Source organism: Rattus rattus, chromosome 6 (genome assembly GCF_011064425.1).
Source record: "Rattus rattus isolate New Zealand chromosome 6, Rrattus_CSIRO_v1, whole genome shotgun sequence".
NCBI classification, from domain to species: Eukaryota; Metazoa; Chordata; class Mammalia; order Rodentia; family Muridae; genus Rattus; species Rattus rattus.
The window spans coordinates 91,833,600-91,861,311 of record NC_046159.1 but is presented as its reverse complement, the minus strand read 5'-3'; the positions used below and the strand labels follow the sequence as shown (position 1 = coordinate 91,861,311).

At 44.3% G+C, this 27,712-nt stretch overlaps 1 protein-coding gene across 1 annotated transcript in view; it reads right to left on the bottom strand.

Moving 5' to 3' along the window:
- Igf2bp3 (insulin like growth factor 2 mRNA binding protein 3) overlaps positions 1-27,712 on the bottom strand; it is a 130,767-nt gene that overhangs the window by 29,857 nt on the left and 73,198 nt on the right. Inside the window, exons 4-6 of the mRNA XM_032906553.1 lie at positions 17,973-18,024; positions 17,823-17,886; positions 1,516-1,797 (exon numbers count right to left, since the gene is read on the bottom strand). Coding sequence (XP_032762444.1) covers positions 1,516-1,797; positions 17,823-17,886; positions 17,973-18,024 — 398 coding nt within the window. The remainder of the gene's footprint in view (positions 1-1,515; positions 1,798-17,822; positions 17,887-17,972; positions 18,025-27,712) is intronic.

Below are 27,712 nucleotides of genomic sequence, written 5' to 3'. Positions count from 1 at the left end.
AACCCTTATTCTTACTACATTTAAAAACTAAGCTCATCTAGTCATTTCTGCAGATGGATCGAGCTGAGGAAAGATGTGGTTTGCATACAACCCCTTCTCCCATTAACTTCCTTCCTAGGGAAGGCTTCAGTTCTTCAGGGAGCATGGCTGAACAGGGCCAGTAATGTGTCTGGCATGCAGCACTCTACAGAGGCAGAAGTGGAGGCAGACTTTAGCAGCAAGCTTCTTCAAATAAAAATATCCAGACTGCACAAAGAGTGGTGTTCAGGATAAAACAAGAAACCTGTAATGTGATGGAACTTGCAGTCTGAGACAGGATCCTAGATCTGGGCAATGGGTCTCAAACATAATTCATGCACAGCCATCTTGATCATTTAGAAATGCAGTGGCTTCTTGTGTATTGGGCAGTGGCTCTGTACACATTGGGGATGTGGTAAAAAATGACATTAGTTCCCACCTGACTCCACCCAAGTGAGTTCTGGGGTTTGAACATGATTTTCCTATCCCTTAAAACCTGACAAATAACATTATCAAACATCCTCAAGAAAAAGCCATTATAAAATCAGCTTAATCACAGGACAAATTTAGACTGGAGGATAAAACATTCTTCTTCACGTGTGTCTGTGTGTGTGTGTGTGTGTGGTGTGAGTATGGGGGTGGGTGTGCCTGGAGCACATGGGAAGAGATGTGGGGGTCTGGAAAGACTGCTCAGCAGTTAAAAACACTGCTCGTGCAGAGGAACTGAGTTCAGGCTCTGGGACTCACGTAAGGAAGCTCACACAACCTATGATTCTAGTTCTTCTGGCTACTATGGGCAGGCAGGTGCACAGGCGCGCGCGCACACACACACACACACACACACACACACACACACAAACACACACACAAATGTAAAACATTTTCTGAGAAGTCAGAAGACAGTTTTCAGAAGCTGGTTCTCACCTTCTATCACAGGATGCAGGGATGGATGCAGATGGCCACGGAAGTTGGTCCTCAGGGTAAGTGCTTTGATGCACTGAGCTAACTTCTCAGCCCTTTTTGGTTTTGTTTGTTTCATGCAGCCCCAGTTATCTTCAAATTCATTAGATAGCTAAGAATGTTCAGGAACACCTGCCCCTCCTCCCGCTCCTCCCGAGTCAGGTGTATACTACCATACTCAGTGGATGAACTATTCTTCACTGAAGTAAGCCCAGGCTAAAATCATCTCTACACTGATGCTGAGATAAGATGGGTGGAGCACCGCAGTCTGGCAGGAGGGACAAGTGACAGAGAATGACCCACACACAGCCCTGTAGTCCACTAGGGCTTTTCCCATCACAGTAGCATCGAGTACTACTTGCTTTCCATTCATGTGAGAAAATGAGTTTTCTTTGAGGGTTTTATGCAACCAACAATGCATGATCAGGTGACAAGGCTTAAGAGGGCTCCTAACTCTGTCCAGAAAGACATCAAGTTCCTGTGTCACAGCCTGACGCTGAGCAAAGGGGACAGTGGCCACCCATCCCACACACTTACTTAGACTGGGTCTGTTTGGTGATGTTGCGAATGGTGGCACCTTCTTTTCCTATAATGGCTCCAACAAACTGGGTGGGCACCAGCAGGCGCAGCGGCAGGTCACAGGGCTTCTGCTTGGACAAGGATCCTGGAGACGTCTGCCTGGATGAGCCCCGCTGCCCTGGCCCCCGGCGCCCTCGGAGCTGAGGTGAGGGGCTTTGCTGGGCAGCAGTTTCATCTGGGATGTAGGCAACCTTCAAGGTGAAGTTTTCTAACTGGAATCCATTCAGTTTGTCTAAGGCTCTGAAAGTCACAAGAAGCAGAGGTTGGGAAGGAAAGCAGAGACATGGTGAACCTGTACACAGCGGAATCCAGCTCCTCCACTAGGAACTACCAGCCCCGAGCTGATGAATACAGTCCCTGCACTGGACAACTCCTACCAACACCCACCTCCCTAGTCTACGCCTAGGGAGGCCAGCAGGTTCCAAAGGCATACACTTTGCATCTACCAGTGTGAAACAGAACAAGAAATCATGGCAAATTCTTCATTTGGCTAAATCAAGAAGTAGTAGCTTGGAAATACCCCAGAAAAGGAGCCAGGAGCTCCAAGGTAACTTATCCCTCACTCCACCCAAAGGGCTTAGAGAATCAGTGAGCAAACATTCCTACAACCAGAGGACACTGGCTGTCTACACAGTAAGATTCCATGCTGAGCCATGCCCAAATCTCGGGTGGGATTTTGATGTGATCTCAGGGAGGGAAGGAACAGGAAGGAGAGAAGGCAGATGGAAGGAAAGGAAGGAGGGAAGCTACTCTTCTATTCATCCACCCATGACTCTTTGTATCTGCTTGGTGAGAACTTGAGCCTTTGCCCACAGTTTCAACATTATTGTTACATTTATAGGAGACGCACACAATTCAAGCATTCCAGTGGGTTTTAAAAGTAAGTTTATTGCTAGTAGGGGTATGTGGGTGTATGTGACAGTCAGAGAAGGACTCTGTGGAGCCTGTCCTCTCCCCCCTTCTCTTTGTGAGATCTAAGGATCAAAGTTAGGTTTTCAGGCTGCATTGTCTGGAGGCAACGACCTTTACCAGCCGAGTCATCCCACAGTTCCTCCAAACCAACAATTAGGACACGCCAGCACAGGAGTAACTGTCAGGGTCCTGCTTCAGTAACTCTTCATCTTCCACCACAAATACAGATTGATTTTGCCTTTTAAAAAAGTCTGTGAACGTACACTAAGTGTCCTGTCACGTCTGCTCTTGTTTTAATGTAACCTACATTCCACCCCATTACAGTCTAAATTACAAACTTCAGATGGGGAAGCTGAGCGATAAATGTTGCAGTATATGGAGCCAAGATTTCAGGCGTTCAAATACTTGTGCTCTTAAGGTACACCTTTCTAACTCCCTGGAGCACAGCGAAATGTACTGGGGGTAGGGGGGCTCTTCCAGTTTTCCGGGTCATATCCTGTTTGAGCGGTACCTGAGCTCAGCTCCTGCAGGCTCCATGCAGTCATTTCCAGCTTAATTCATTTCCTTACTTGAACATCTACTTTTCAATTCTTAGATGGAAAGAGGAGGAGGATACAAGGTGGTCTTAGCACTAAGAATGGGTCTGAGAATATGGGATGGGAGGCCCAGGCAGGCCCAGGCAGGCCGCCATGAAAGTTCATGCCGTTTTCAGACACAGAATTCTAGGTTTTCCCTTCATTTCCTTGCCCTATGTCCCCTGGCACACAAATGAACCCTTGCCAAGATCTGGAGTTCCAAAATACAGTAGGACCAAGGCGCTCTGTCACTTTTCTCTCATACTTTTGGCTGTGAGCCTAGCCTTTAGTGGCTGAGCCATCTCTCCAGCCTGCTTTTCTCAAGCTGCTAAGCACAGCATCTCTGCAAACAGCTCGCCCTTTGCCTATTTCACAAACATGTGATCTCCAGTGCCCGCTGAAGCCCGGTTGTAGCTATGATATGCAGTGCTCTGTGGCCGACTTTTCTCCCAATGTACCGGGTGGGGGTAACTTCCACAGGATCTTATGTCAGAGGGCATGCTTTACCCAGACACCAGAGGCTGCCTCATCACCAACACCCAGTACCAGGACCTCACAGCTGGTCTTTGCTTTCTCCTTAAGCACGGAGATCAAGGTTATAAAATACATTGCCTGGATCTGCAGGGAGAAAGTGGAGGGTATTAATAAATGGATACCTATCTACTCTACAAAATCGGAGCCTCAACAATTGCAAAGATTTAAAGCTGTTCTGAAGGTCAGAAGAAATCATGAGTCTTCCAGAAACTCAACTAAACGAAAGAATCACAAATCCTTCTACAGACAGAAAAGGAGGCCGTTCACCGTCTGCCCTCCATTATAAAACCGGGCACTGCTGCCTTCAGCAGTTAGCAGGGCCTTACTGTGGGATGAAGCCAGGAAGGTTACAGAAGGGTGAGAGAGAGATACACAGACACCTCCCTCATGGGGATAAACAGAGGGAAGTGTACCTGATCAGATGCTTGTGATCACGTGTATTCTAGATCACGCTAAATACAGACACGTTTCCCAAGAAACAACTCTCTAAACGTGGCAGAAACTATGATTTGTACTATCTACTGCACTGCTTTAAACAGTGTTTCTCTGAAGGAAGGATTCTCCCAGGAAGAAGTGAGAAAGCACAAAAGTGTGGAACCCACTTCAGTCAGGGACCTACACTCTCAGCGCAGGCGACTCTGGGGAGCAAGGAGACAGCAGCTATACCAGGTGCACCCAGCTGTGTGTGTGATGGACACAAGCTAAGTCCCCCCAGACCACAAGGCTCCATGAGATCAGAACCTAAGAGAGTGCGGGAGTCAACCTAACTGCAGAACAGTGGCAGAGCTCCCTACTTTACGTATGGACTTTAAAGCAACTGCTGAAACCTTCCTGTACGAAGTTTGATATCTAGCGCTGTCTGTCATGTGGGGGTGGTCTGCTAAGTGCATGAGGAAAGCCTGTAGTGTTTTCATTAAGCCTCTGTAAGACCTGAGAAAAGAGCTGTCATAACCATTCAAACAGAACTCGGGCACCTCATCCAGAGTGTGTGCTGCTTACACCCTGCTATTCAACAGCTCTTGCGTTAGCTCTGTTGCTATTCTCAATCAGTCACAAGATGCTGAAGGCCAATGAGCCGGCTTACTGAGTGAAGGTGTTTGCCACTTGTAGACACAAAACAGAAGAGAACAGGGTTTGATCCCACTGGAAGACAGCATGAACCCTGGATGTTTTCTCCTGACTTCCACACATGACCAGGCTTTTATGTGCCCTCATACATCCGTACACAAACGGAGGCACAACCTGTGGTGCTTTGAATGTTTGGCCCAGGGAGTGGCACTATTAGGAGGTGTAGCCTTGTTGGAGTAGGTGTGTCATTGTGAGCATGGGCTTTAAGACCCTCGTCCTAGCTGCCTGGAAGCCAGTCTTCTCTAGTGGCCTTCAGATGAAGCTGTAGAACCCTCAGCTCCTCCTGCACCAAGCCTGCCTGGATGCTGCCATGCTCCCACCTTGATGATGTAAGCCAGCTCCAATTAAATGTTGTCCTTGTAAGAGTCGCCTTGACCATGGTGTCTGTTCACAGCAGAAAAACCCTAACTAAGACACAGAGCATAATCACAGGGCAATTGTAAATACATGTAACTTTTAAAATCATGAACTGTGTTTGTCTGGTTTATAATAATTAACTGTATTAAGTTTATTGGGATAACACAAAAGGCCTTCCTAGAAGAGGAAGTTCAACCTGAGGACCAAGAAGAGGGAGAAAAGACTGAAGAAATGATACCCAGGAGTTATTCTCAGTCACACAGTGATGTGAATGACAAAGAGGAGGGATGGCTAAGCAGCGCTCACATTCAGCTTGACTAACACGCTCCATGCTACCTAGAGGGGCCATTTTCTCAATCAGGTATTTGCTGCCCAACGTAAAAAACTAAAGATTAAACTGATGGGCTGTTTCAGCGTCTCGCTAGAACTTTGTACCCAGTGTCTGCCAACTAAGCACACGTCTCCCACAGAACAGTGCTACAGAAAGAACCCATAAGGTCTCTTGCTTTTACTTCTGTACTACTGCTGAGGTACATGCTAACATGCTAACACGACCACCTTTAACCACCTTTGAAAGTCACGAATGCACTTCTCTCCTTGTACCATGATACAGTTTTGATGCTGCCATCAGATGGAATCTTTGGGGGTCGATGGATACAAATAAATAAGGGGACCAAGTAGGACCCTAATCCAACAGAACTATGGCTTCATGAAAAGTGGTAAGACCTGAGCTAGTGTCTTAGTTTTACTGCTGTGAAGAGACACCATGACCCAAGCAACTCTTATAAAGGCAGACATTAAATTATAGCTAGCTTACAGTTTCAGAGCTTAGTCCATTATCCTCAATGGCAGAAAGCATGGCACCATCTAGACAGACATGGTGCTAGACAAGGAGCTAAGAGTGCTGCATCTTTTTTTTCTCTTTTTTATTAGATATTTTCTTTACTTACATTTCAAATGCTATCCCCTTTCCCGATTTCCCCTCTGGAGTCTCCCTATCCCTTCCCCTCTCCCCCAGCCTCTTTGAGTGTTCTCCCACCTACCTGCCTACTCCCTCCCATCTCCCACCCTGGCATTTCCTACATGGAGGCATTGCACCTTCAGAGGACTAAGGGTCTCTCCACTCAATTGATGTCAGATAAAGCCTTTCTCTGATACAAATGCAGGTGGAGCCATGGGTCCCTCCATGTGGTTTAGTCTCTGGGGGCTCTGGGGAGGTCTGGTTGGTTGATATTGTTGTTCTTCCTGTGGGGTTGAAAACCCCTTCAGCTCCTTCAGTTCTTTTTCTAACTCCTCCATTGGAGCCCTGTTTCCAACCCAATGGTTGGTTCACAGGATTTTACTCTATTTCTCAGGCTCTAGGAGAGCCTCTCAGGAGACAGCTATATAAGGCTCCTGTCAGCATGCACTTCTTGGCACTCGCAATATTGTCTGGGTTTGGTGACTATATATAGAATGGATCCCTGGGTGGGGTAGATGACTTTTCCCTCAGCCTCTGCTCCACACTTCGTCTCTGTATTTCCTCCTGTGAGTATTTTGTTCTCCCTTCTAAAAAGAACTGAAGCATCCACTCTTCGGTCTTCCAACTTCTTGAGCTTCATGTGGTCTGTGGATTATATCTTGGGTATTCTGAGCTTTTGGGTTAATATCCACTTATCAGCGAGTGCATGCCATGAATGATCTTTTGTGACTGGGTTACCTCACTCAGGATGATATTTTCTAGTTCCATCCATTTGCCTATGAATTTCATGAAGTCATTGTTTTTAATAGCTGAGTAGTAATCCATTACAGAGATATACCATATTTTCTGTATCCATTCCTTTGTTGAAGGGCATCTGGGTTCTTTCTAGCTTCTGGCTATTATAAGTAAAGCTGCTATGAACATAGTGGAGCATGTGTCCTTGTTATATGTTGGAGCATCTTTTGGGTATATGCCCAGGAGTGGTATAGTTGGGTCCTCAAGTAGTACTATGTCCAATTTTCTGAGGAACCACCTCCAGACTGATTTCCAGAGAGGTTGTCCCAGCTTGCAATCCCACCAACAATGGAGGAGTGCTCCTCTTTCTCCTCATCCTCGCCAGCATCTGTTGTCACCTGAGTTTTTTATCTTAGTCATTTTGACTGGTGTGAGGTAGAATCTCAGGGTTGTTTTGATTTGCATTTCCCTGATGACTAAGGATGTTGAACATTTCTTTAGGTGCTTCTCAGCCATTCGATAATCTTCAGTTGAGAATTCTTTATTTAGCTCTGTCCCCCAATTTTTAATAGGGTTATTTGATTCTCTGGAGTCTAACTTCTTGAGTTCTTTGTATATATTAGATATTAGTCTTCTCTCAGATGTGTAACATTGGTAATGATCTTCTCCCAATCTGTGGATTGCCGTTTTGTCCTATTGACAGTGTCCTTTCCTTACAGAAGCTTTTCAATTTTATGAGGTCCCATTTGTCAACTCTTGATCTTAGAGCATAAGCCATTGGTGTTCTGTTCAGGAAAATTTCCCAGTTTCCATGTGTTCGAGGCTCTTCCCCACTTTTTCTTCTATTAGTTTGAGTGTATCTGGTTTTATGTGGAGGTCCTTGATCCACTTGGACTTGAGCTTTGTACATGGTGATAAGGTGGATGGATTTGCATTCTTCTACATGCTGACCTCCAGTTGAACCAGCACCATTTGTTGAAAATGTCTTTATTCCACTAGACAGTTTTAGCTCCTTTGTCAAAGATCAAGCGACCATAGGTGTGTGGGTTCTGCATCTTGATCTGACTGTAGCCAGGAGAGCCAGACTCTTCCCCCACTGGGTGGAGCTTCCAAGGCCATCCCCACAGTGATGCACTTTCTCCAATAAGGCCACACCTCCTAACAGTGCCGCTTCCCATTAGCCAAGTATATGCAAACCACCATATTTCACTACCTGGCCCCCAAAGGCTTATTCAAACACCTGAGTCTTTGGGGGCCATACCTAGCCATAGCATAATAAAAAATATATTTAGTCCAACTTCAAAAGTCCCCATCTTCTGAGATCCATGCAATTTCTTAATTGTAATTATCTATAAAATAAAAAAAAAAGGCAGATCACATACTTCCAACATTAAAGGATATACATTACCACTCTGAAACATCAGAGTGAGGAAATACTGAACCAAAGCATGACCAAAAGCCAGCTGGGCAAACTCCAAATTCTGCATCTTCATGTCTGATGTCAAAGCACTCTGTAGATCTCCAACTCCCTTCAGTTTTGATGACTGCAAACACTTCATTTCTCTTGGGTTCCACTTCCTGTTAGCAGCTTTCCTCAGCAAGGATTTCATGGTTCTGACATCTCTAATATCTTGGGGTATCCAAGGCAAGTTCAACTTTATACCTTATTGTTTCTGGAATTCACACATGATCTTCTGGGCTCCTCCCAAGGGCTGGCATTACTTTTCTAGCTCTACCCTCTGTAGCACTTTAAGCTCAGGTTGATCCACTTCACTGCTGCTGCTGTTCTTGGTGATCATCCCATGGTACTGCTGTCTCCAATATGCTGAGGTTTTCCACTGCAACTAGGCTCACCAATAGCCTCTCACAGGTTCCCTTCATGGTGACAAGTCCTGGGCCATCAATTGCAACTGAGGCTGCAGTTTCACCAACGGCCTTCTATGGCCGTTCACAGCACCAAACCTCAGCTGTTCTCCATGATCCCTTTATGCCTTCAAATTTAGTACCAGCAGGGTGATTCTTGCACATTACTAAGTCCAGCTGTAGATGAAGTAAACTTTGGCTATCTCTGGAACACGGCTTCTTTGCACTCTCAGAAAACACTCACCAGAAGATTTCACCACAGTGATGCTGGTCTCTTCTCAATCACTGCTAACTTCATAGCTCCAGCTGACCAGCATCACGTGTCCCAGTAACCCCTTCTAATCTTGACTCTAAAGCCAGAGCTACGTGGTCAAAGCTGCTTGCTAGGGCTAGAACATCCCCACCCCCCAGTCCCCTTGTTCTATTAAGGTATCACCAGCTTTCTGTCTTCCGACTCCCTCACTGCCTAAGCTTAGCTATCCTGGAACTTGCTCTGTAGATAGACCTTGAACTCAAGAGATCTGTGTGGCTCTGTCTCCTGAACACAGGATTAAAGGCATGTACCACCACCCCTAAACTTAAGCTTTCTTTACCTGGAACTTTCTCTGTACCAGGCTGGCCTTGTACTCAGAGATCTGCTGGCGTCTGTATCCTAAAATTAAAGGCATGCACCACCATGTCTGGACCTAAGCTCTTTATGGTGACTATGCCTCAAGATCATGATTAAAAGCTCCTGTCATCCCATGTCAATTTGACACACAATCATATCTCTTTGCGTCCAAATGAAAGCAATTACCAGGTCACAGTACAAGTAACCATTGTTCAACTGTAAACATGAGAACAATAAGCTTAGCTGGGTGGGATCCCGCCCCAAAGACACCACTAACTTCATCTGTGTATCTCCTTGAACACAGGATTTAGCTCCACTGCACTTTCTGGTGCCCCTTTAATACTTGACCCATACATTTTGTATTTTTTCTTTCTAAGCTTGCTATTCTTAATTAAATGTTCTTTATGAGAGTAAACCAGAAGAAAAAAAATCTATGCTGGGCTTTTCTGAGACTTACTTTGTCAATGCAATTAGTTGAAATCTCTTTACCTTAACCTCATGTGCACTCTTCAGATGAGGGCAAAAAGCAGCCACATTCTTTACCAAAACATAAAAATTATCTCCAGATTCAAATCAACCTCAGCACCAATATCTTCCAAATTTCTACTCAGGTGGACCATTAAGTCCCACTTAAAGCATTCCATGGATTTTCAAATCCAAAAATCTCAAAATCTAAATTCCTCCAAACAAACAAATAAAAATGGTCAGGCCTATCACAGCAATACCCCAGTGCCTGGTACCAACTTCTGGCTTAAGGTTTTACTGCTGTGAAGAGACATCATGAGCCAAGCAACTCCTATAAAGGCAGACATTTAATTGTAGCTAGCTTACAGTTTTAGACGTTTAATCCATTATCATCATGGCAGGAAGCATGGTGACATCCAGCAGACATGCTAGAGTTCTGCATCTTGATCTGACTGCGACCAGGAGAGACTGACTCTTCCACACTGAGCAGAGCTTCAGAGCCCACCCCCATAGTGACTCACTTCTTCCAACAAGGCCACACCTACCTCAACAAAGTCACACCTCCTCATAGTGCCACTTCCCATTGGCCAAGCATATTCAAAACACCACAGCCAGAATGGTCAGCTTTGCCACAAGAGGTCCTGTACCACTTTGGTACTCTACCTCCATGGCAAGAAAAACCTCATCAGATATAGCTCTGAATCATTTAAGCCTTTATTCCTGTCTGTGGCACTCTGTGGTCGTTGCAGGAAACAGGGTGGCATACCATACCAAAAATTAGAGGTTGATAATAAATTGAGCACAAACTACCAAAGTCCTAGAACACTATTGCATGGATGCAAATCTTAGAGACAAAGCACAATCACTGACCTACAGAGGGCTTTGTGACTAAAGTGTTTATGACTAAAGTGTTACTACAGGAAAAACAAAAACCCAATACCAGAGGCTCAGTCCAGTCAGTAAAGTGCTTGCTGTAGAAGCATGAGCACCTGAATTTGATCCCAGCACCCACAAAAGAAGGCCAAGAACTGGGGCACTACTTGTAATCCCAGCCCAGGGGAAGCTGAACTAGGTGGATCCCTAGCACTCAGCGAGTTCCAGGCCCCAGCAAGAAACTGTGGCTTCAAAAACAAGGTGGTGGCCCAGTGAGATGCCCAGTCTGTCAAGGTTGCTGTCAGGCTGACAATACAAGACCCAGACCCAGGACCTAGAGCGTAGAAAGATGGAAACCAGTCTTGGAAGCTGTCGTCTGACCTCTCCATATACACTAAAGCATATGCATGCATGCACATGTGCAAATAAACAAACATAGTTTACAAAGAAAAAAGCATGCAAACCATTGCAGTAAAACTGACTTTGAAAGCTATAATGTATAGAGTAAGACTAAAGGTGGAAATTTTAACTTCATTTCTGAATGACATGAAATTTGTCTTGTTTGGTCTACTATTTCTTCTTTTGATGTTTTGGGGTTTTTCTTTTTGTTTTTTGTTTGTTTGTTTGTTTGTTTTATTAAGACAGGGTCTTGCTACATAGCTAAGGCTAGCTCAGAACAGTCTTCTGCACTCCTTTCCCATAATATATTGATTTACCTAATTTTTAAGGTCTAACACAGGATTTTCCTCCTCGTAGCCATTAGCCAAGTTATTATTTCTTGTTTGTTTTTGTTTTTTGAGAAGGGGTTTTCTCTGTGTAGCCTTGGCTATTCTAGAATTCAATCCATAGATCAGGCTGGCCGTGAACTCAGGGATCTATCTGCCTCTGCCTCCTGAATGCCAGGACTAAGAGTGTGCACCACTGCCACCCAGTCACATCAAACACTTGTACTGGTAACTCTTTATGAGCTTCCAAAGCAAAGCATGGACAGCTGGGTTTTTGTCTTGGTTTGAGACAGGGTCTCATGTAGAGTGGCTCCCCACTTGCTGTGTACCAAGTATGGCCTGCTGGGATGACAGGGATGTACAGCACCCTAATCTATGCAGTGCTGCAGCCCAAACTCCAAGCACTCTACCAACTGGGCTACATCCTGTATCTGAGCTGTGTTTTCTAATGAAAACAGGCATAAGAACGTATAAGCAAAGGGTGTGTGAGATCAACACACACACACCCCAGTAGGTTCTTTGTCACATACACAAACCCTCCATGGAACAGCATATGAATGCTTTGTCTCTGCCTCTCTGAACCAAGCAGTTTCTTAACAGAAACTTCTCTTTTTAACAGCTTTTGAACTTTTATTTCATTATTCAGTAATTTAAGATTTAAGCCTAAAATAGGTATTGTATTTTTGATACCTGTGCTACGATCTCAGACGTTTCTTAGACACAAGGTGGCAGGAATTTCCAGGGTAGATTCTGTCCTAGACAAAGCTGTATCATAGGACTCCTCTCAAATACAACCTAGGTCTAAAACTGATGGTGCACCAGTACCTAGAGCACAGTTTAGTGAAGAGCAGCTGGGCGATCTTCAGCAGCGGTGAACACGCTGGAGGAACGAACACAATGGCCGTTCACCGGAGCTCTCACCACATTCGAGCTTTTAAGTCAAGTGTTTAAAAGGAACAGTTTAGTTACAGCAGCCTAGTGCATGAGCTAAGAGTATCGGTGATCCCCACTTTAGAGACGAGGATGGGTGGGGAATGGAGCTCAGATAGTAGAATGTTTTGTTTATTCGAGACAGGGTTTCTCTGAGTAGCCCTGGCTGTCCTGAAACTTGCTTTTTAGACCAGGCTGGCCTCAAACTCAAAGATCTGCCTGCCTCTGCCTCCCTAGTGTTGGGACTTAAAAGTGTGCACCACCACCAGATGGTAAAAAAAAAAAAAAAAAAAAAGAGAGATGGTTTTAAAGGAGAGAGAGAGAGAGAGAGAGAGAGAGAGAGACATAAGGGCAGGGCAGGCATCCAGCCATCTCCCCAAACCCCAGGTTTATCTTGTATGTTCCATCCAACAGGATCTTGGCTCTACCAACCATGCACACAGTTCACTGTAAGCACAAGACGCTCCCTCATTGACCTCCTGAGGGTTAAGCCTGTTGCTCACATGATTCTATCATCACAGTTGTAAATGGCTGGACACCCATGGCCTAAAAGGTGGCATTTTCTTGCTCTTCTTACATGGCAGTTGAAGAACACAACTTGTAAAACATTGACTTTATAATCCTACAGTAACATAATGTCCAAGGACTCATAAAAGATGCTGTAACTTAAAGAAAGAAAGAAAGAAAGAAAGAAAGAAAGAAAGAAAGAAAGAAAGAAAGAAAGAAAGAGAAAGAGAAAAGAAAGATACAGACAAGGAAAACTAAGAAGTTTAAACATGTTAAAAGCTGCAGTATCACTAATGAGAATATGTAAAATTTCCACAACCATTTTCTCATGTTAGACTGGCAAGGTTTCAGAAAGCCCGGGGAGAATACAGAGAAGCAGTCACACAACAAGTCTAAGCTCTATGAAAGTCACACAGTTAAAAACAATTCTGGAGCTAGCAGGACGCTCAGTGGGTAAAGGTGTTTTCTGCACAAACCCTCAGAACACACATAAAGGTCTTCACTGACTATGACACAGAACTGACTCTATACAGTCATCCTCTGACTTCTGTGATCATGGAGGTACACACTTCCTCTCTCTTTCCCCCTTTTCTCTCCACCATCCACCTCTAATCAACTTTTAAATAAATGTTCTAATGATACACTCATGTAATATATATCCTTATATATAATTATTTATAATATATAAATATCTATAAAATTATATATATATAACTGGTTTTCTACGCTGTTCATAACTGAAAAATAAGCGAAGTTTTTAAGTACCAAATTTAGAATTAGCTAACTAAAGCATTACATATCCCTATGCACTTAGGGCGATATGATTGCAGAGGCACATTTAAAAATACAAACAGTAGGTTACTGTGAAAGAAGCAAGAAGACCGCCAGTGTCTGCCTCCTTGTGGCCTCTCACAGAGGCCCAGCTCGCCTGCAGCACTGCTGGAAGGGGAGCACTGCACGCATCTCTACTCCCTTGACATCCTGACTCACAGAATAGCACCAAAGTTAAGAGTCCCTTTGAGTCATACAAATTTCCATCTTCCTCCCGGGCGTCTCTTTCCTTTTCTAGTAGTCCAATGACTGCTGCCTTTGGGGAAGAACCTAGCTGAACTCTGAGTAGAAGAGGAGGAGGAATTCGAAGAGGAAGCAGAGGAGGAGGAGGAGGAGAACGTGTTATTTCACGTGACTGTATGCTGTTTGACCCCCTACACTATAATCACAGAAGGTGTGAGCTGCTATGTAACGCCAGAGACTCAACCCCAGCCCCCGAGCATCGTGAGTGGGCATCTTCCCAGCCCCAGTTACTCCTTGACACATGGTTGTGTATTACATCAGGATTTCCCACCAGGCCAGCACTGTCTCCTATGCTACTGTCCATCTCTTCCTCCCCTGGTTGGCCCCTTTGGTCCCACAGTTACTCTTGTATTTTCACATCGTGTATGCAAACACAACCTTACATTTACTATCTAGAACCATAAATAAAAAAGATAACATTCCTCTCTCTCAGGTTAGCTTAATTCAGTTGAACTGAATCCATTTTCCTATAAATATGTAACCATCATTTTATAGCTTTATAAAATCCACCGTGTGTGTCAGGTGTAGTGGCACACTCCTTTGATCCCAACGTTCAGGACCTAGAGGCAGGTGGTCTCTTGAGTTCAAGGCCATCCTGGTCTACAAAGCAGATTCCAGGACAGTCAGGGCTACACAGAGAGACCCTGTCTCAAAAAGACAAAAACAAAACAAAACAACCAAACAAAAAATTTCACTGAATATATATACACACACCCCACTCCTTCCTTGTGCATCCCTGGTTTTGGATACCTCAACCCACTCCAATCCAAGCTATGTGAATAATGCTGGACTAGACATTATGTACAAGTAACATGCTCACCTGTAGTCCTTTGGGTAGGTAATTTTTTATTTCGCAATATTAATTTACCCAGTTCAAAAATATATAAAGTCTTTCCATCTTATGGTGTCTTCAATTTCGAGTGTTTTACATTTTCTCGTATATTTTTTGTTTTTGTTTTCCAGAAAAGCTACATACTTTATATTGTTTTATTTTTCTATCTGACTTTCCTTTCTTTACTTTACATCCCAATCATAGGCCCACCCCCTCCTCTCCTCCATTCCCATCCTCCCACCTTCCTCTCCCTACCACCCCACTTCTCCTCAGAAAAGGAGACCCTCCTCCCTATCCCCTCGACACACAAGCTAAGCATATCCTTCCCCACTGAGGCCAGAAAAGGCATGCAGCAGAGTCTGTGTCAGGGACAGGCCCTGCTCCAATGGTTGGGGAGCCCACATGAAGACCAAGCTGCACATATGTGTAGGGGCCTAGCTCCAGTCCATGTGTGCTCTTTGGTTGGTGGTTCAGTCTTTGTAAGCCCCTATAGGCCCAGATCGTCTCTTGTCCTTGACCCTTGCGGCTTGCTCAATCCTGTTCCCTGACTCTTCCTCAAGGCTCCCTGAGCTCTGACTAATGTTTGGCTGTGGGTCTCTGCCTCTGTTTCCATCAGCTGCTGGATGGAGCCTCTCGGGAGACAACTATGCAGGCTCCTGTCTGCAAGCACAGCAGAGAATCACTGACAGTGTCAGGGGCTGACTCTCTCCCACGGGGTGGGTCTCAAGTTGGGCCAGTCATTGGTTAACTTGCTCTGTTTTTTGTTTTGCTTCCTTGGTTAGGTTTATTCAAAGGTATTTTATTTAGTTAGTTATTGGCTATTGTGGATGGGATTATTTCCCTGGTTTCTTCCTCAGTATGTCTGTCTGTCATTGATATACAGAAAGGCGACTGATTTTTTTTTTTTAATGTTATATTTTTGTGTCTTGCTACTTTGCTCAAAATGGTTATCAGCTTAAGGGTTTCCTGGTAGAGTCTTTACAGTTCTACACGTAGGATAATAAGATCTACCAGTGAGGATTGCTGGACTTCCTTTTGGATTTGTAACCCTTGTCTCTCTCTAGTTTGAGTGCTCTAACAAAGACTTCAAGCACTGTATTAGATAAGAGCAGAGGGTCCAGAGGCTCTTATACTTGGTCTAGTGGAAATGCTATGAGGTTTTCTCCATTTAATATGACAGGGAGACATAATATCGTGGATGAGGCTGAGCTATACCCCTAGTCCTAGCACACTCAGGACTTTCTCATGAAGAGATGTTGGATTTTTGTTAAAAGCCTTTCCCGCTTGTATGGAAATTAATGGTTTCTGTCTTTGAGGTCACTTATATATAAAATTATTGATTTGCACATGTTGAAACATCAATACATGTTTGGAATGGAGCCAAGCTAATCACAGTGAACATCTTTCTGATGCATCACTTAATTATTTTCCAATCGTTTTATTGAGAAATTCTGCATCTATATCCATTAGGAGGAATTATCTCTAACGTTCTCTTTCTGCTGTCTCTTTATCTAGTTTTGGTATGCGGTTAGTACTAGCTTGATAGAGTTTGGTAGTTTTCCTACATTTCCTAATTTATGGACTAGTTTGAGGAGCACTAATCTTCCTCAAACAGATTGTAGAATTCAGCAGTGGATCTGTCTGAGCCTGAACGCTTTGAGCCACTCGACTTTCTTATTAGTATTTCAATCTCATGGGTTGTTACAGAGCTACTTAAAATCTTTATGTTGTCTTAGATTAATTTTGTTTGGTGATAAACATATAGAGGAATGTCCATTTCTGCTAGATTTTCCAACTCACTGGAATATGTGGGATTTTTGTCTTTTAGGTTAACGTCTAATGATTTTAATTTCAATGATGTTATAATGTCTCCTTTTTCAGCTCAACATTTTTTAAATGACTTATTTTCATGTTATGTGCATTGGTGTTTTTCCTGCATGTATGTGTAAGGAACTGGATCTCCTGGAGCTGGGGTTACACAGTTGTGAGCTGCCATGTGAGTGCTGGGAGTTGAACCTGGGTCCTCTAGAACAACAGCCAGTGCTCTGAACCAATGAGCCATCTCTTCAGCCTCTCAATTAAGTCTTAACTTGGTTTTTCTCTGTAGGGCGTGTCTCCTGCAGTCCTTTATGACATCTGGTAGACCTGAGTCTGTGGCCCTGTAGACTGTGGCTCTGACCAGGCTCCCCTAGCTGAACAATGCTTAGTTCTGACGGAAGTTCATTCCCCAAGAGACAATCTGATGGCTAAGTTTCAGTGTGTAGGACACTTGCTCTGGGACTACCCACTTGGTAGGGTCTTTCTAAAAATCTCCTTCTCCAGCAGAGGAACAACTGGCTAGACCGTGCCAGCAACAGGGCTCCAATGAGCTGCTCACTGTCTCCTAAAACATGCAGCACCCAGAGTAGATACTCTCCAGTACCTGGATGGGCCTCCTCCCCTCCCCCTGGAGGTTATCCCTCAAGCTCAACCTGAAATCACACTGTTAAAGATCATTTCCCATTTCTCCTTTAGGGCTTAGGGACGGCCAGGTAGTCCTTCTGACTCTGCCATAGAAAAGACCAGTCTGTTCCAGCTCTACCATGAGGAAGTGAGGCTTCCAGTCACAGTCCTGGCTGCCAGGGACTCTGCACCACCGCTGCTTTCACATCCTAGGCTGAACTATCGAGGGCAGCAGTTTCTGTGGGCCCCTTTTTCTCTCCCACTGCTGGCAAAATTATCATGGGTTGATCCAAAAAGCTGTCAGCTGCAAGTTGCAATGGTTCAGTGTCTGCTCAGTTAGTGAACTGGGTAATCACGACCAACTTCAGAGAGGAAAATGACAACATTTAACTGTTGTTAGTGTAATGCAGTGCTAAAGCACCAAGGGAGAGTAAGGAGGCAAATTACATAACTTGGAAAAATATTCAGGCCCTTATTGCAAATAGGTTGTGATTTAGCTTCACGCATCACTTTCAAATGGTATTAAAGATAAATTAAAAAGGGAATATACCTTAACCTCATGCAGATTTCCAATAGTTGTGCAGATTTAAAAAGGCATTAATTGTAGAGTCAAAACATATAAAATAAGGTTTCCTTTTGTGACCCACCAGCCAGTCTTCAATTTAGGACACCACATAACATGAGTGACTGTAATAACTTAATCTAGTTATAACAGGTAGACAAGGAGTTCCGGGCTGCTTACTGTCTAGCTTGGTCCTTACTGGAATAGGTTACATTTACAACTGCTGTTTCCGAGTCCGTGTTCACTGAGGGAAGAGAAAACAGAGAATTGGTTAGTTTCTTCCCACTTCCTCCCCTTTACGAATTTAAAAGCAATTCAGAAGACAGGTACCTTGCTCACAGCTCTCCACCACTCCATACTGGACTAGTAAACTATCCAGCACCTAGCAGGGAGAGAAAATCGTCAAGTTTTGAGTTTCCCAAGATAGTAAAAGGCAGGAACATGCTCTCAAACCACAAGTCATCGTGATGAAAAAGGATTAACTGGGGCTTTGGATTACAGAACCACAAGGAACACACTCACTGCTTCTCTCTGCTGCCCTGCCTGCCTGTTCCCCATCCCGGCTTTCGCCTTTTTCTGGTGGGTACCTGCCAGCCTCAGCAAACTTGGGAGCAGCTTTGGAGGCACAGGGCAAGAGCATGTTATTTCTCATACACAGATCTTACTTCCTCCATGGATTCAAAGTCATAAGATGGGGCCTCTGTAAAAGAGTTTGATCTGTAAGATGGTCCTTTTCTAAGAACTCCCTTGACAGCTCTACTGAATTCAGCAGGTCAGGTAAGCACAAGGCACACAGCAAACTACAGCACACGTGCAGCAGCTGTCAGCATGCAGACGCTTACAAAGGTGACCATTTCTAGAGCTGAACAAGAGTGAAAACAAACACGAAGCTGTTTCCTGCCTCCTGAGCGTACACTGTCCTGACGGAGAAGCTATTAAGTAGTAATTATAGGTTTATTTTAACAAGAACCGGGGCTCTGTCTCATCGTACAAGCCAGCTTCAACTGCTCTCGGCTTTCCAGACAACCCCCAAAAGATTAAGCAAAATTAGTTTCTATGTATCTACAGCAATTAATTAATTAATTTAATTACTTATTAATTTAATTGCCAAAATATGAAAGGCAGAAGTCCCTGAAGACGTTCTCTGGACCCAGTACACAGAAAACTGTTAAGAGGCATGCTACATGGGGGGGTAAAATAAAAAAAAAGAAAAAAGAGGCATGCTACATTTTCAAGGTAATTTCCTACTTCATCAGTGTTCCTTCCTTCGTAAGCACTTTTCAAAGGCTCCTTCACCTTCTGTAGTATGTTTTGTGCTTCTGCCTACTAGCTGTCTGGGAATGTGCTTTCTTCTTCGAGGAAGGTTGACGTCTAACTTGTTAACAGAATGCTCATTTTTTTTTTCTTTGAGACTTTCCTCGAGTTCATGCTGGCCTCTAACTAGCTATGCAGCTGTGACGTGGATATGCTGAAAGCCGAGGCAGTATAAGGGTGGTTGTGGAGTAGAGGAGCAGGCAGTAAGGGATTATTACCTATTTAATATGTTGACTTAATCATTCTGAGTTCTTCCTGAAAGTAATTTGCTCAGTAATTAAGTATATTATCTCTTAGTTTCTCTCCTGCCACCTCAGCTTTACTACTCCAGAGACAACGAGGCTAACACCTACAGAGGAAACCAGTGAAGCCAACATTCTCCAAAAGTTCTGCTGGCAAAAGGGCCAAGGCTTCCATCTGCAGAGGGTGTATGATGTGCATCTACACATATGTGCATTAGAATATATATATATATATATACACACACACAATGTGAACATACAAGTGCACATATGTGTGCATGTACAAGGAAAACTTGAAGTTTAGGAAATATGTATCACATTTTTACTACATATTATTTTATTATGTTTCACATATCCAAAATAAAACATCCTAGCAGTACTGGCACACATGAGTTCCAGGACAGTCAGGGCTACACAGAGAAACCCTGACTTAAAACAAAAAACAAAACCAAAAACGTCTTGTAACTTAAACATGTTATTCCCAAGAATAAGTAAATGCTACTGGCTTGAATACACTGTATAAAATTTGCCAACTACACTAAAAGTGGCAAGCTTCATGGTATATGAATCATACTCAAATAAGCACGACTTTAAAATAAAACCAAAACCGACAAAACTGTAATCCTAAAAAAAAGAAAGAAAGAATGGAAAAGGGATAAAAAAGGTCCAGCATCAATCTTGGTCTTTAGTTGTGAACAAATTCACAACATAACCAGGCACCATGTGGGAGGCTTATACCCAGCTACAGAGTGGTCTCAGTGGGTCCTTGGTGCCTTAGAAGTTTTATGGACAAATCTGGAGATAATCAACACTCACAGGATGGGGGGAGGTACCAATGGCCTAATCACCCTTCCGACTGGGTGGTGCCTTTAATCCCAGAACCCAGAAGTGAGTTTGAGGCCAGCCTAGTCTACATAGGGAGTTCCAGACCAGTCATGGCTACACAGTAAGACCCTGTCTCAAAAACTTAAGTCAATAAATAAAATTCTCAGAAATGAAATCAGGCCATGTCTGAATATGGTTTTTTTTTTTGGGGGGGGGGTAAATTGCCCCTCTCCAAGTGTCTCCTACTGAGTCGCTCGTCCTATATATTAAGTAGGAAGATGTGCTGTGTGCCTTTGGTTTCTTCTTAGCTGGACTCCTTTTAATTCTATACCGTTGAGTGTTCCCTTCTCTTCCCCCCAAATCCCTTACATATTTCTATAACATCTACCCAAATCTCTCACAAACCAGAATCTATACTTAAGCGGATTTACTTTACTAAAGCTGAATAGGGAATATTTCTTCATGTTTAGTGAAGTTTAAAACCCAACTAAAAGAGACGGAATGCATCAAGACAAGCTAAGCCTCAGCAGTAATGTCTCGGAAGACAGTTTTCCTATTAGGACTTAGGACTTAAAACCTAAAAATATAGAACCTTTGTTTTACATTGTTCACTCAAAAGCATGAATAGTAAAGAAAGTTACATGATAAATGCAAAGATTATTGCTTTCTTGAACATGGTGGTGAAGAGTCAAGATCATGTTGGGCAGTGGTGATGCATGCCTTTAATCTCAGCACTCACAAGGCAGAGGCAAGAGGATCTCAGTGAGTTCAAGGCAGCCTGGTCTATAGAGCAAGTTTCATGATAGCTAGGACTATCAAGATCATTCACAACAGCCTAGAGTAGAAACTACCTCCAGATCTATCAGCTGATGAGTGACAACGAAGAAAACATGGTCTCTCCTATAAAGAATCACCAATTGGTCGTAAAAGGAAGCATTTACATAAACGACAGCATAGGTGAACCTTGAAGATACTACACCCACTGCCAGTAGTCAGGCACACTGTCTGATTCCACCTGTATGAATGTCAAGAATACCAAATCCCACAGAGGCACAAGGCAGACAACTGGCTGCTTAAAGACAGGGGGACAGGGGCTGGGGATTTAGCTCAGTGGTAGAGCGCTTGCCTAGGAAGCGCCAAAGGCCCTGGGTTCGGTCCCAGCTCCGACAAAAAAAAAAAAAAAAAAAAAAAAAAAAAAAAAAAAAAAAAAAAAAAAAAAAAGACAGGGGACAGAGGAAAGTAGCCAGCAACACCTGGAGGTTCTTTCTGCGGTCATAAAACTTTCTCAAGTCACAATGGTGGTTGGAAATAAAGTGACACACTAAAAACCATTGCATTGTGCATGCCTAAAGGGGGATTGCAGAGTACCTGAACTTCATCTCAACAAAGCTGTTGAGTATCACTTATGATCAACAAATGACACAAAATTTGATATATTTTGATATTGCACATTGATGTGTTCCAGTTTCCTTGAGATCAAGAGGATCTTCCATCATGGAGGAAGTTCCTTAAAAGCAAAGGAAAGGAAAGATTCAATAGCTTCAGGAAGTCCCTGAAACTGACCAGACTTACTAGGCCCCTCCCCGACAGAGTAAACAATAACAGCCTCAGATTTAGTAGAGCTGAGCTGCAAACAAGACTCTGAGATCACATCAATTGCCAGGAAGGAGCAGAAACCAGCTAGGCTGCCTCAAAGAGGTTTCTATCAATGAGGCACCTGGATAGGACACTCTCCAATACCCTCCAACCCACTGCGCTGCCTGCAGTCTGTACAGTGTGCTCCTGGTCTCCAGCTTTGTGAGCTGTCACCCATGCTGGGCTGGGCCTTGGTGATGCAGATGTCTTTGAGTCACTTCTGCTCCTGTAAGTAACCTCTCATCCATATTCTTGTAAGCAACCCCAATAAAACTCACTGATTCACCAAGCTAGACTTCGGTGGTATCAGTACTTTGGTCTATTGTGTCTCCAAGAAAAGTTTTGTCACGCAACATGCCTACACACATGAAACATCACAGTCGGTTTCCTCATGTGTCTCCAGCCTCGGAGTGCCCTTTATTTCTATCTGTGCATGATTATCTCAACAGAGAGCTGGGAACATCCATGCAGCTCTAGCTCCTATGTGGTCAGTCTTCCCCTGCTGCCCCAGCCCCACCTCAACAAAACTGTTGCGGCTGATCCCCAGGCACAGGAAGTACAGCACACTCCGGAACAACAGACTGGAAGTCGGTGGCATTTGGAGGGCAGACGGAAACCCAGTGCAATGGAAACTCCATGGAATCTCTGAGAGTGACCCTCGTAAAGACAGGCCATCTTCTATAACCAAGGCCTCAAGTGAAGGGACTGGGATGACAACACAGTCACAAAACCTTCAGCCTCCAGTCTGTCCTGCCTGCAGAGTATGCTGGGATGGGAGTCTAGCAGAACTGTCCTCAAAGAGACCAGAAGACTTCATCCAGCATCAATGATGGGAACAGCTGTGAAGTCCCACAGCCAAACAAACATTAGGCGGGACTCTGCGAGTCCTGCTGAGGAAGGGGAGAAAGGATCAGGAAACCAGAAGGGCAACGACACACCACAAGAACACTGCCCATAGAATCAATTGACCAGGATATATGGGAACTTGAGAGGTCAGGGAAAATGTAGGGGTCTGACCTAGGGGTGTGTGTGTGTGTGTGTGTGTGTGTGTGTGTGTGTGTGTGTGTGTGTTTCATATATATAATGTCTGAGTAGCTTGGTGTTCTTGTGGGGATCCTAACAGTGGGAGCAAGAGCTGTCCATGACTTGTCTACTTCTGGGACTCTTTTCTCCTACTGGGTTCCCTTGTCAAGCCTTGATGTGATGTGTGTGCCTAGTCTCATTGTAGTTTGTTATGCCCCGTTTGGTTGCTGTCCCTGGGAGGCCTGCTATTTTCTGAAGGGGGATGGGGGAGAGACTTGGGGCGGGGGAGGAAAAAGACACTTCAGTCAGTATGTGATATATAAAAAAAGATAATATAATTAAAAAGGCTTTTGTCCTGAGTGCAAAGAAAGCTAATTTTCAGTTCCAATACTAAACTTAGTTTCAGATACTAGGAAAGGCTCACCACAGACACGGGTTACTCCTCCTATCAAAAGAGGAGGGAACCCTGTCCATAGAAGCCACTCTGCAGAAGGAACTTCCTTCAGATGCACCAATGTTTCCTCAGGAATAGGCCTAGAAAGTCTGTTCTTGAATCGAATCTCTGAAAAAACTACATACATAACAAAAAGCACTCATACATTGCAGATGTCAGGAACCATTTCTAGTAAAAACTTACTCAAAAAACAAAATAAAGGTTTCTCATTATTTCTCTAAACTATCACCAACACAATATTTTGGATAAGACTTCTCTTACAGCAAGTCTGAGGACGGCTTTTAGGTTGAGAAGACTTGCCCTCACAGATCATCGGCAGCACAGCACCCTGATCACCGGAATAGCCCTCCTGGGCTTATTTACACAGATATACGGTCCACTGTGGAGTCTTTAGAGCAAAGGCAGACTTCTGGGAACCGTACTTTCACCAGTTGGATCCTCTAAGCAGGTAAAGAGGTGGCACTAGCACCCAGTCCGGTGACTAGAAGCAGGAGTCACCTTCCCAGAAGCCCCACCCACCATCGCTGAGGTCACAAGCGTTCCCTTGTTTCCACTGAGCCACGATGGCTTTAAAAGCTGAGTGAGCAACTCGCACCCTTGCCTCGATCCCTCACACCCTTGCCTCGATCTCGCAAGTCCTGGGAAGTCCCTGGGAAGTCCCTGCAGGACCCACACACGTGACCCGCTCATCCTGTTTCGCATGGACTGCCCTCTGCAGTGCACCAGCTGTCGGTGGTTGTGAACTGTGCTGCGTGGAAGCAGCCCTGTCCATCCATCACTCACTCCACACCGTCCCACAGGGTATCAGCATCTCGTTCTGCAGTTAGATCAACTATGTCAGGGAGGCTTAACAGTGTGGTCAACCCCAGCTGCCAGCTCTGCTGACTTGAATAACTGAGCCCAGAGAAAACGTGGTTTCGAGGAGTGACCACTGAAAGGTCATGGGCTTCTCTCAGGGGTGATGAGATGGTTCTATAATTAGTGGTGGTCACACACTACATGACTGTACATGGTGGTTAATTTTATAAGGTGTGGATTTTACCCCCTTCTTTAAGAGACATTTGTACATGTTTATGTTTACATATCCACACACACTCAGAGGAGCATCCCTTTGCTCATTTTCACACGTGTATATACAGTTCTGTGCTACACCCTTAAATATACTCTTAGTTGCTCTTCCAAATGCCGCTGATGTCTTTCTCCATTGTAGCTGTAGCAGCTGGGGTGGGACTTAAAGTTGCTGGCTGAAGCACGGCCTTTCTCACCTGTATCCCCTGACCATCTGAATAAGTCACGTTGATTGATTATTCTTTTCAAGGGCCTCAGGACTTCTCTAGAGCCAAGTGTTACCATTACCTTTTCCTTTACCTGCCATGAGTCACTGTCCACCCCAACAGAAGAATCTCAGAGACAGGACCGTGGTGACAGTCTGGCCCCTTCCAGGCTTCGGCCCCTAAACCCAAAGATGAGAGACTGGAGAATTCTACTGTTAGCCAGTGTGGTGGCACAAACCTCTAGTTCTTGAATTTGACAAGCTTTGACATGAGGACTGTGATTCAGGAACTAACTGAACTACATGGTAAGACCTTATCTAAAAAAAAAACCCTAAAAGTCAAACAATTCAGAACCCACTAACTTAGTCCTTAACTACCAGCAAAGAACCAACATTGCCCCCGGAAAAGGGGATGGGTGGAAGCAGAGCCTAGTCATGGGGGTGGCGCAGCGGCAGGGCCTAGTCATGGCGGGTGGCTCAGTGGCAGGGCCCTTGCCTGGCATGTGAGAGGCCCTGAGTTCAAGTGAAAGATGTCCAGTTACAATCCTCACAAAACTCTGGGTAAAATCACTCTTCTTTCACCCAGTGAGACTCTGTTGAAGAAAACTAATTTCTCATCTGCGAGCGGTTATCAGTTGTAGATAGCTTCTAGGTTAGAGATGGGGGCTTGTGTCCACTTCCACTCTCAGCACTGGGACCCATGCAGACTCTGCGAGGCAGGTTCTCTCACTGGCTTGGACTGGCAGGCGAGCAAACCCCACTGACCTTCCTGTCTCTGTCTTTCCAGTGCTGACGATACCCACATACGCCACCAAGTGGGCATTTTACACAGGACAGAGCAAACTTGTCCACGCTTCGGAGGCAAACACCAAACTGCCTTCTCCAGACCTGCTTAAAGGCGTAACCAAACAGCAAACACAGAAAGATAATGAGTTGACCTCCAAAGTCAGCACTGTCAGGAGCGATTCCCACAGATGAACGCCTTGTGATCACGCACACAGGAATACTACTGAGAGAAGGGACACTCAGCATCCCTCTGTGCTAGAACTGAGTTTAGCATAAGGAGGTCTCAGTGTTGCATCTAACAAGTTTAGTTAAAAGTATCAGACCACCGAAATACACAACTGGGTACCATTTAAAATGCACCAGTAGTTAGGAAAATCACAGCAGCTCCAATTATAAAAAGACAAGGAAAACTAACAGGCCCAAGAGATCTCAGCTAATAAATATTAGAGCAATGCACAGAAGAGCCCAGAAAGAAACTACAGAAACACCTGTAGTGGCTCATGCCAGTTGTTCTAGGAGAGAGAAGCAGGAGGATTGCTGTGAGTTCAATGGTTAGCCTGAGCTTCCACGTGAGACTGTTTCAAACATTCACAGGGCACACTCGCACACACACACGCACACACGCACGCACACGCACACACACGCACGCACACACACAGCAATTTAACAAGTAAAAAGAAAAAGCCAGTTACACAGATATGTGGTGATGCACATCTGTGATTCCAGCCTTCAAAAGGCTGAGGCAGGAGAATAGGGGGTTGGAAGCTAGCCTGGACAAAACGTCGAGAAGCTATTCCTTATGGTTGATGCACTAACTTCATTTCTGCTTAGTCAGCATTAAAGAACTCATCCAGAATGTAAGTGAAGGTGGGTGCAGACATGTTCACTGACAGGCCAATTGCTGGAATGAGACTAAAAATCACTCGCATAGGCAGCAATGTGGAGTGCTTTCTGTAATTACAAACCACACAGAGAACGTGGTAATTAACAATCACCATAAGACTTAGAGGCCAAGTACACTTTTAAAGTGTTAGAACCGACCGTCAGCTGGGCCTGCTGGTACAGACGTGGCCAGCCCAGAACTTGAGAGATCCTATCACCAACTAAAATGAGAGCAACTGCGAGGCCCCTGGTCCACTGCCCAGTACTGACCCCAAAGTTTCCCAGAATGCTTCGGGAAAATGAAGATGGCCACAGGAAAGGATGTCTACAGACAATTATGAATTGAGGGATGTGTACATAGGGTGTTTAAAGAACTCGGACACCCCAAATTTTCCTGTATCACTCAAACACTGCTAGTAGGAATATAAATTGATTCAACCATTTTAGAAATCAGTGTGTTAGCTCCTCGAGAAGCTACCACACACCTCCCCAATCCCATCTTTAGGTGCACACACCCTTCTAACTGAAAATCTCTCCTCACCACACACAAGCACCCAATGTTCCCAGGAGCACACACACTAGCTGTACAGCTGTGTGGCCAAGGGAAGACTGCATGTGGTACACTCACACAGCAGTAGTCTTTCTAGTCATGAGGCATAATGTACATGCTAAAACATGGCACCCTGAAAGACTATGCTAAACGATACCAACATGAGCACTGGTGGTGCCAGGACTCCAGAAACTGCAAACACTTAGCTACCCTGGTTACACAGGTACCCTGGGACCATGCTTACAACAGCAAACCAAACAACAAGCGCCGGCAAGCAAGGCCACCATGAATAACTCCATTTACATCAAATATCAGAACAGGCAGTCTATAAAGGCAAAGAGTATGCCAGTGTCTCTGTGATCTAGGAAGAGGTGGGCAAAAAGCAAGGAGAGAATGATAGGAACCACAGTGACGTTAGGGGACAATGAAATATTCTGAAATTAACAGTGATGTTTCCAACCCTGGGAATACTCTTTCAAATCCATTGTATTGTGTACTCTACAGGGTAAAATTTATACTCTATGAATTATGGCTCAATTTTAAAAATCTAATAAAGGCATAAAATACAACATGCTTGACCATGCTAAGAAACTGAGTCCCTTAACAGTATTACTCTAGAAAAAAATAAAATGAAAACATAAATTATATAGGTTCTACTGACTTTCAGAAATTGTTTGTTTTAAGAAATAAAGAATGCCAAGAAAACAGGTGTGGGGCCTGGAGAGATGGCTCAGCGGTTAAGAGCACTCACTAACTGCTCTTCCAGAGGTCCTGAGTTCAATTCCCAGCAACCACATGGTGGCTCACAACCATCTGTAATGGAACCTCTTCTGGTGTGTCTGAAGACAGCTGCAGTATACTCATAGAAATAAATCTTTAAACAAAAAAAAAAAAAAGAAAAGAAAAGAAAAAAAGAAAAAGAGAAAATAGGTGTGTCTTTCTTATTTTTAAGGTTCTCCCTGAAGAAGTGAAGCAGGCAAGCACAAGGAATAGATTAGCAATCTAGGACTCCACTTGGCTGGGACATACCACTCTCCTAAGGATCTACCTACACCAGCTGCACATAATACTCTGGAAAGTGGAGTA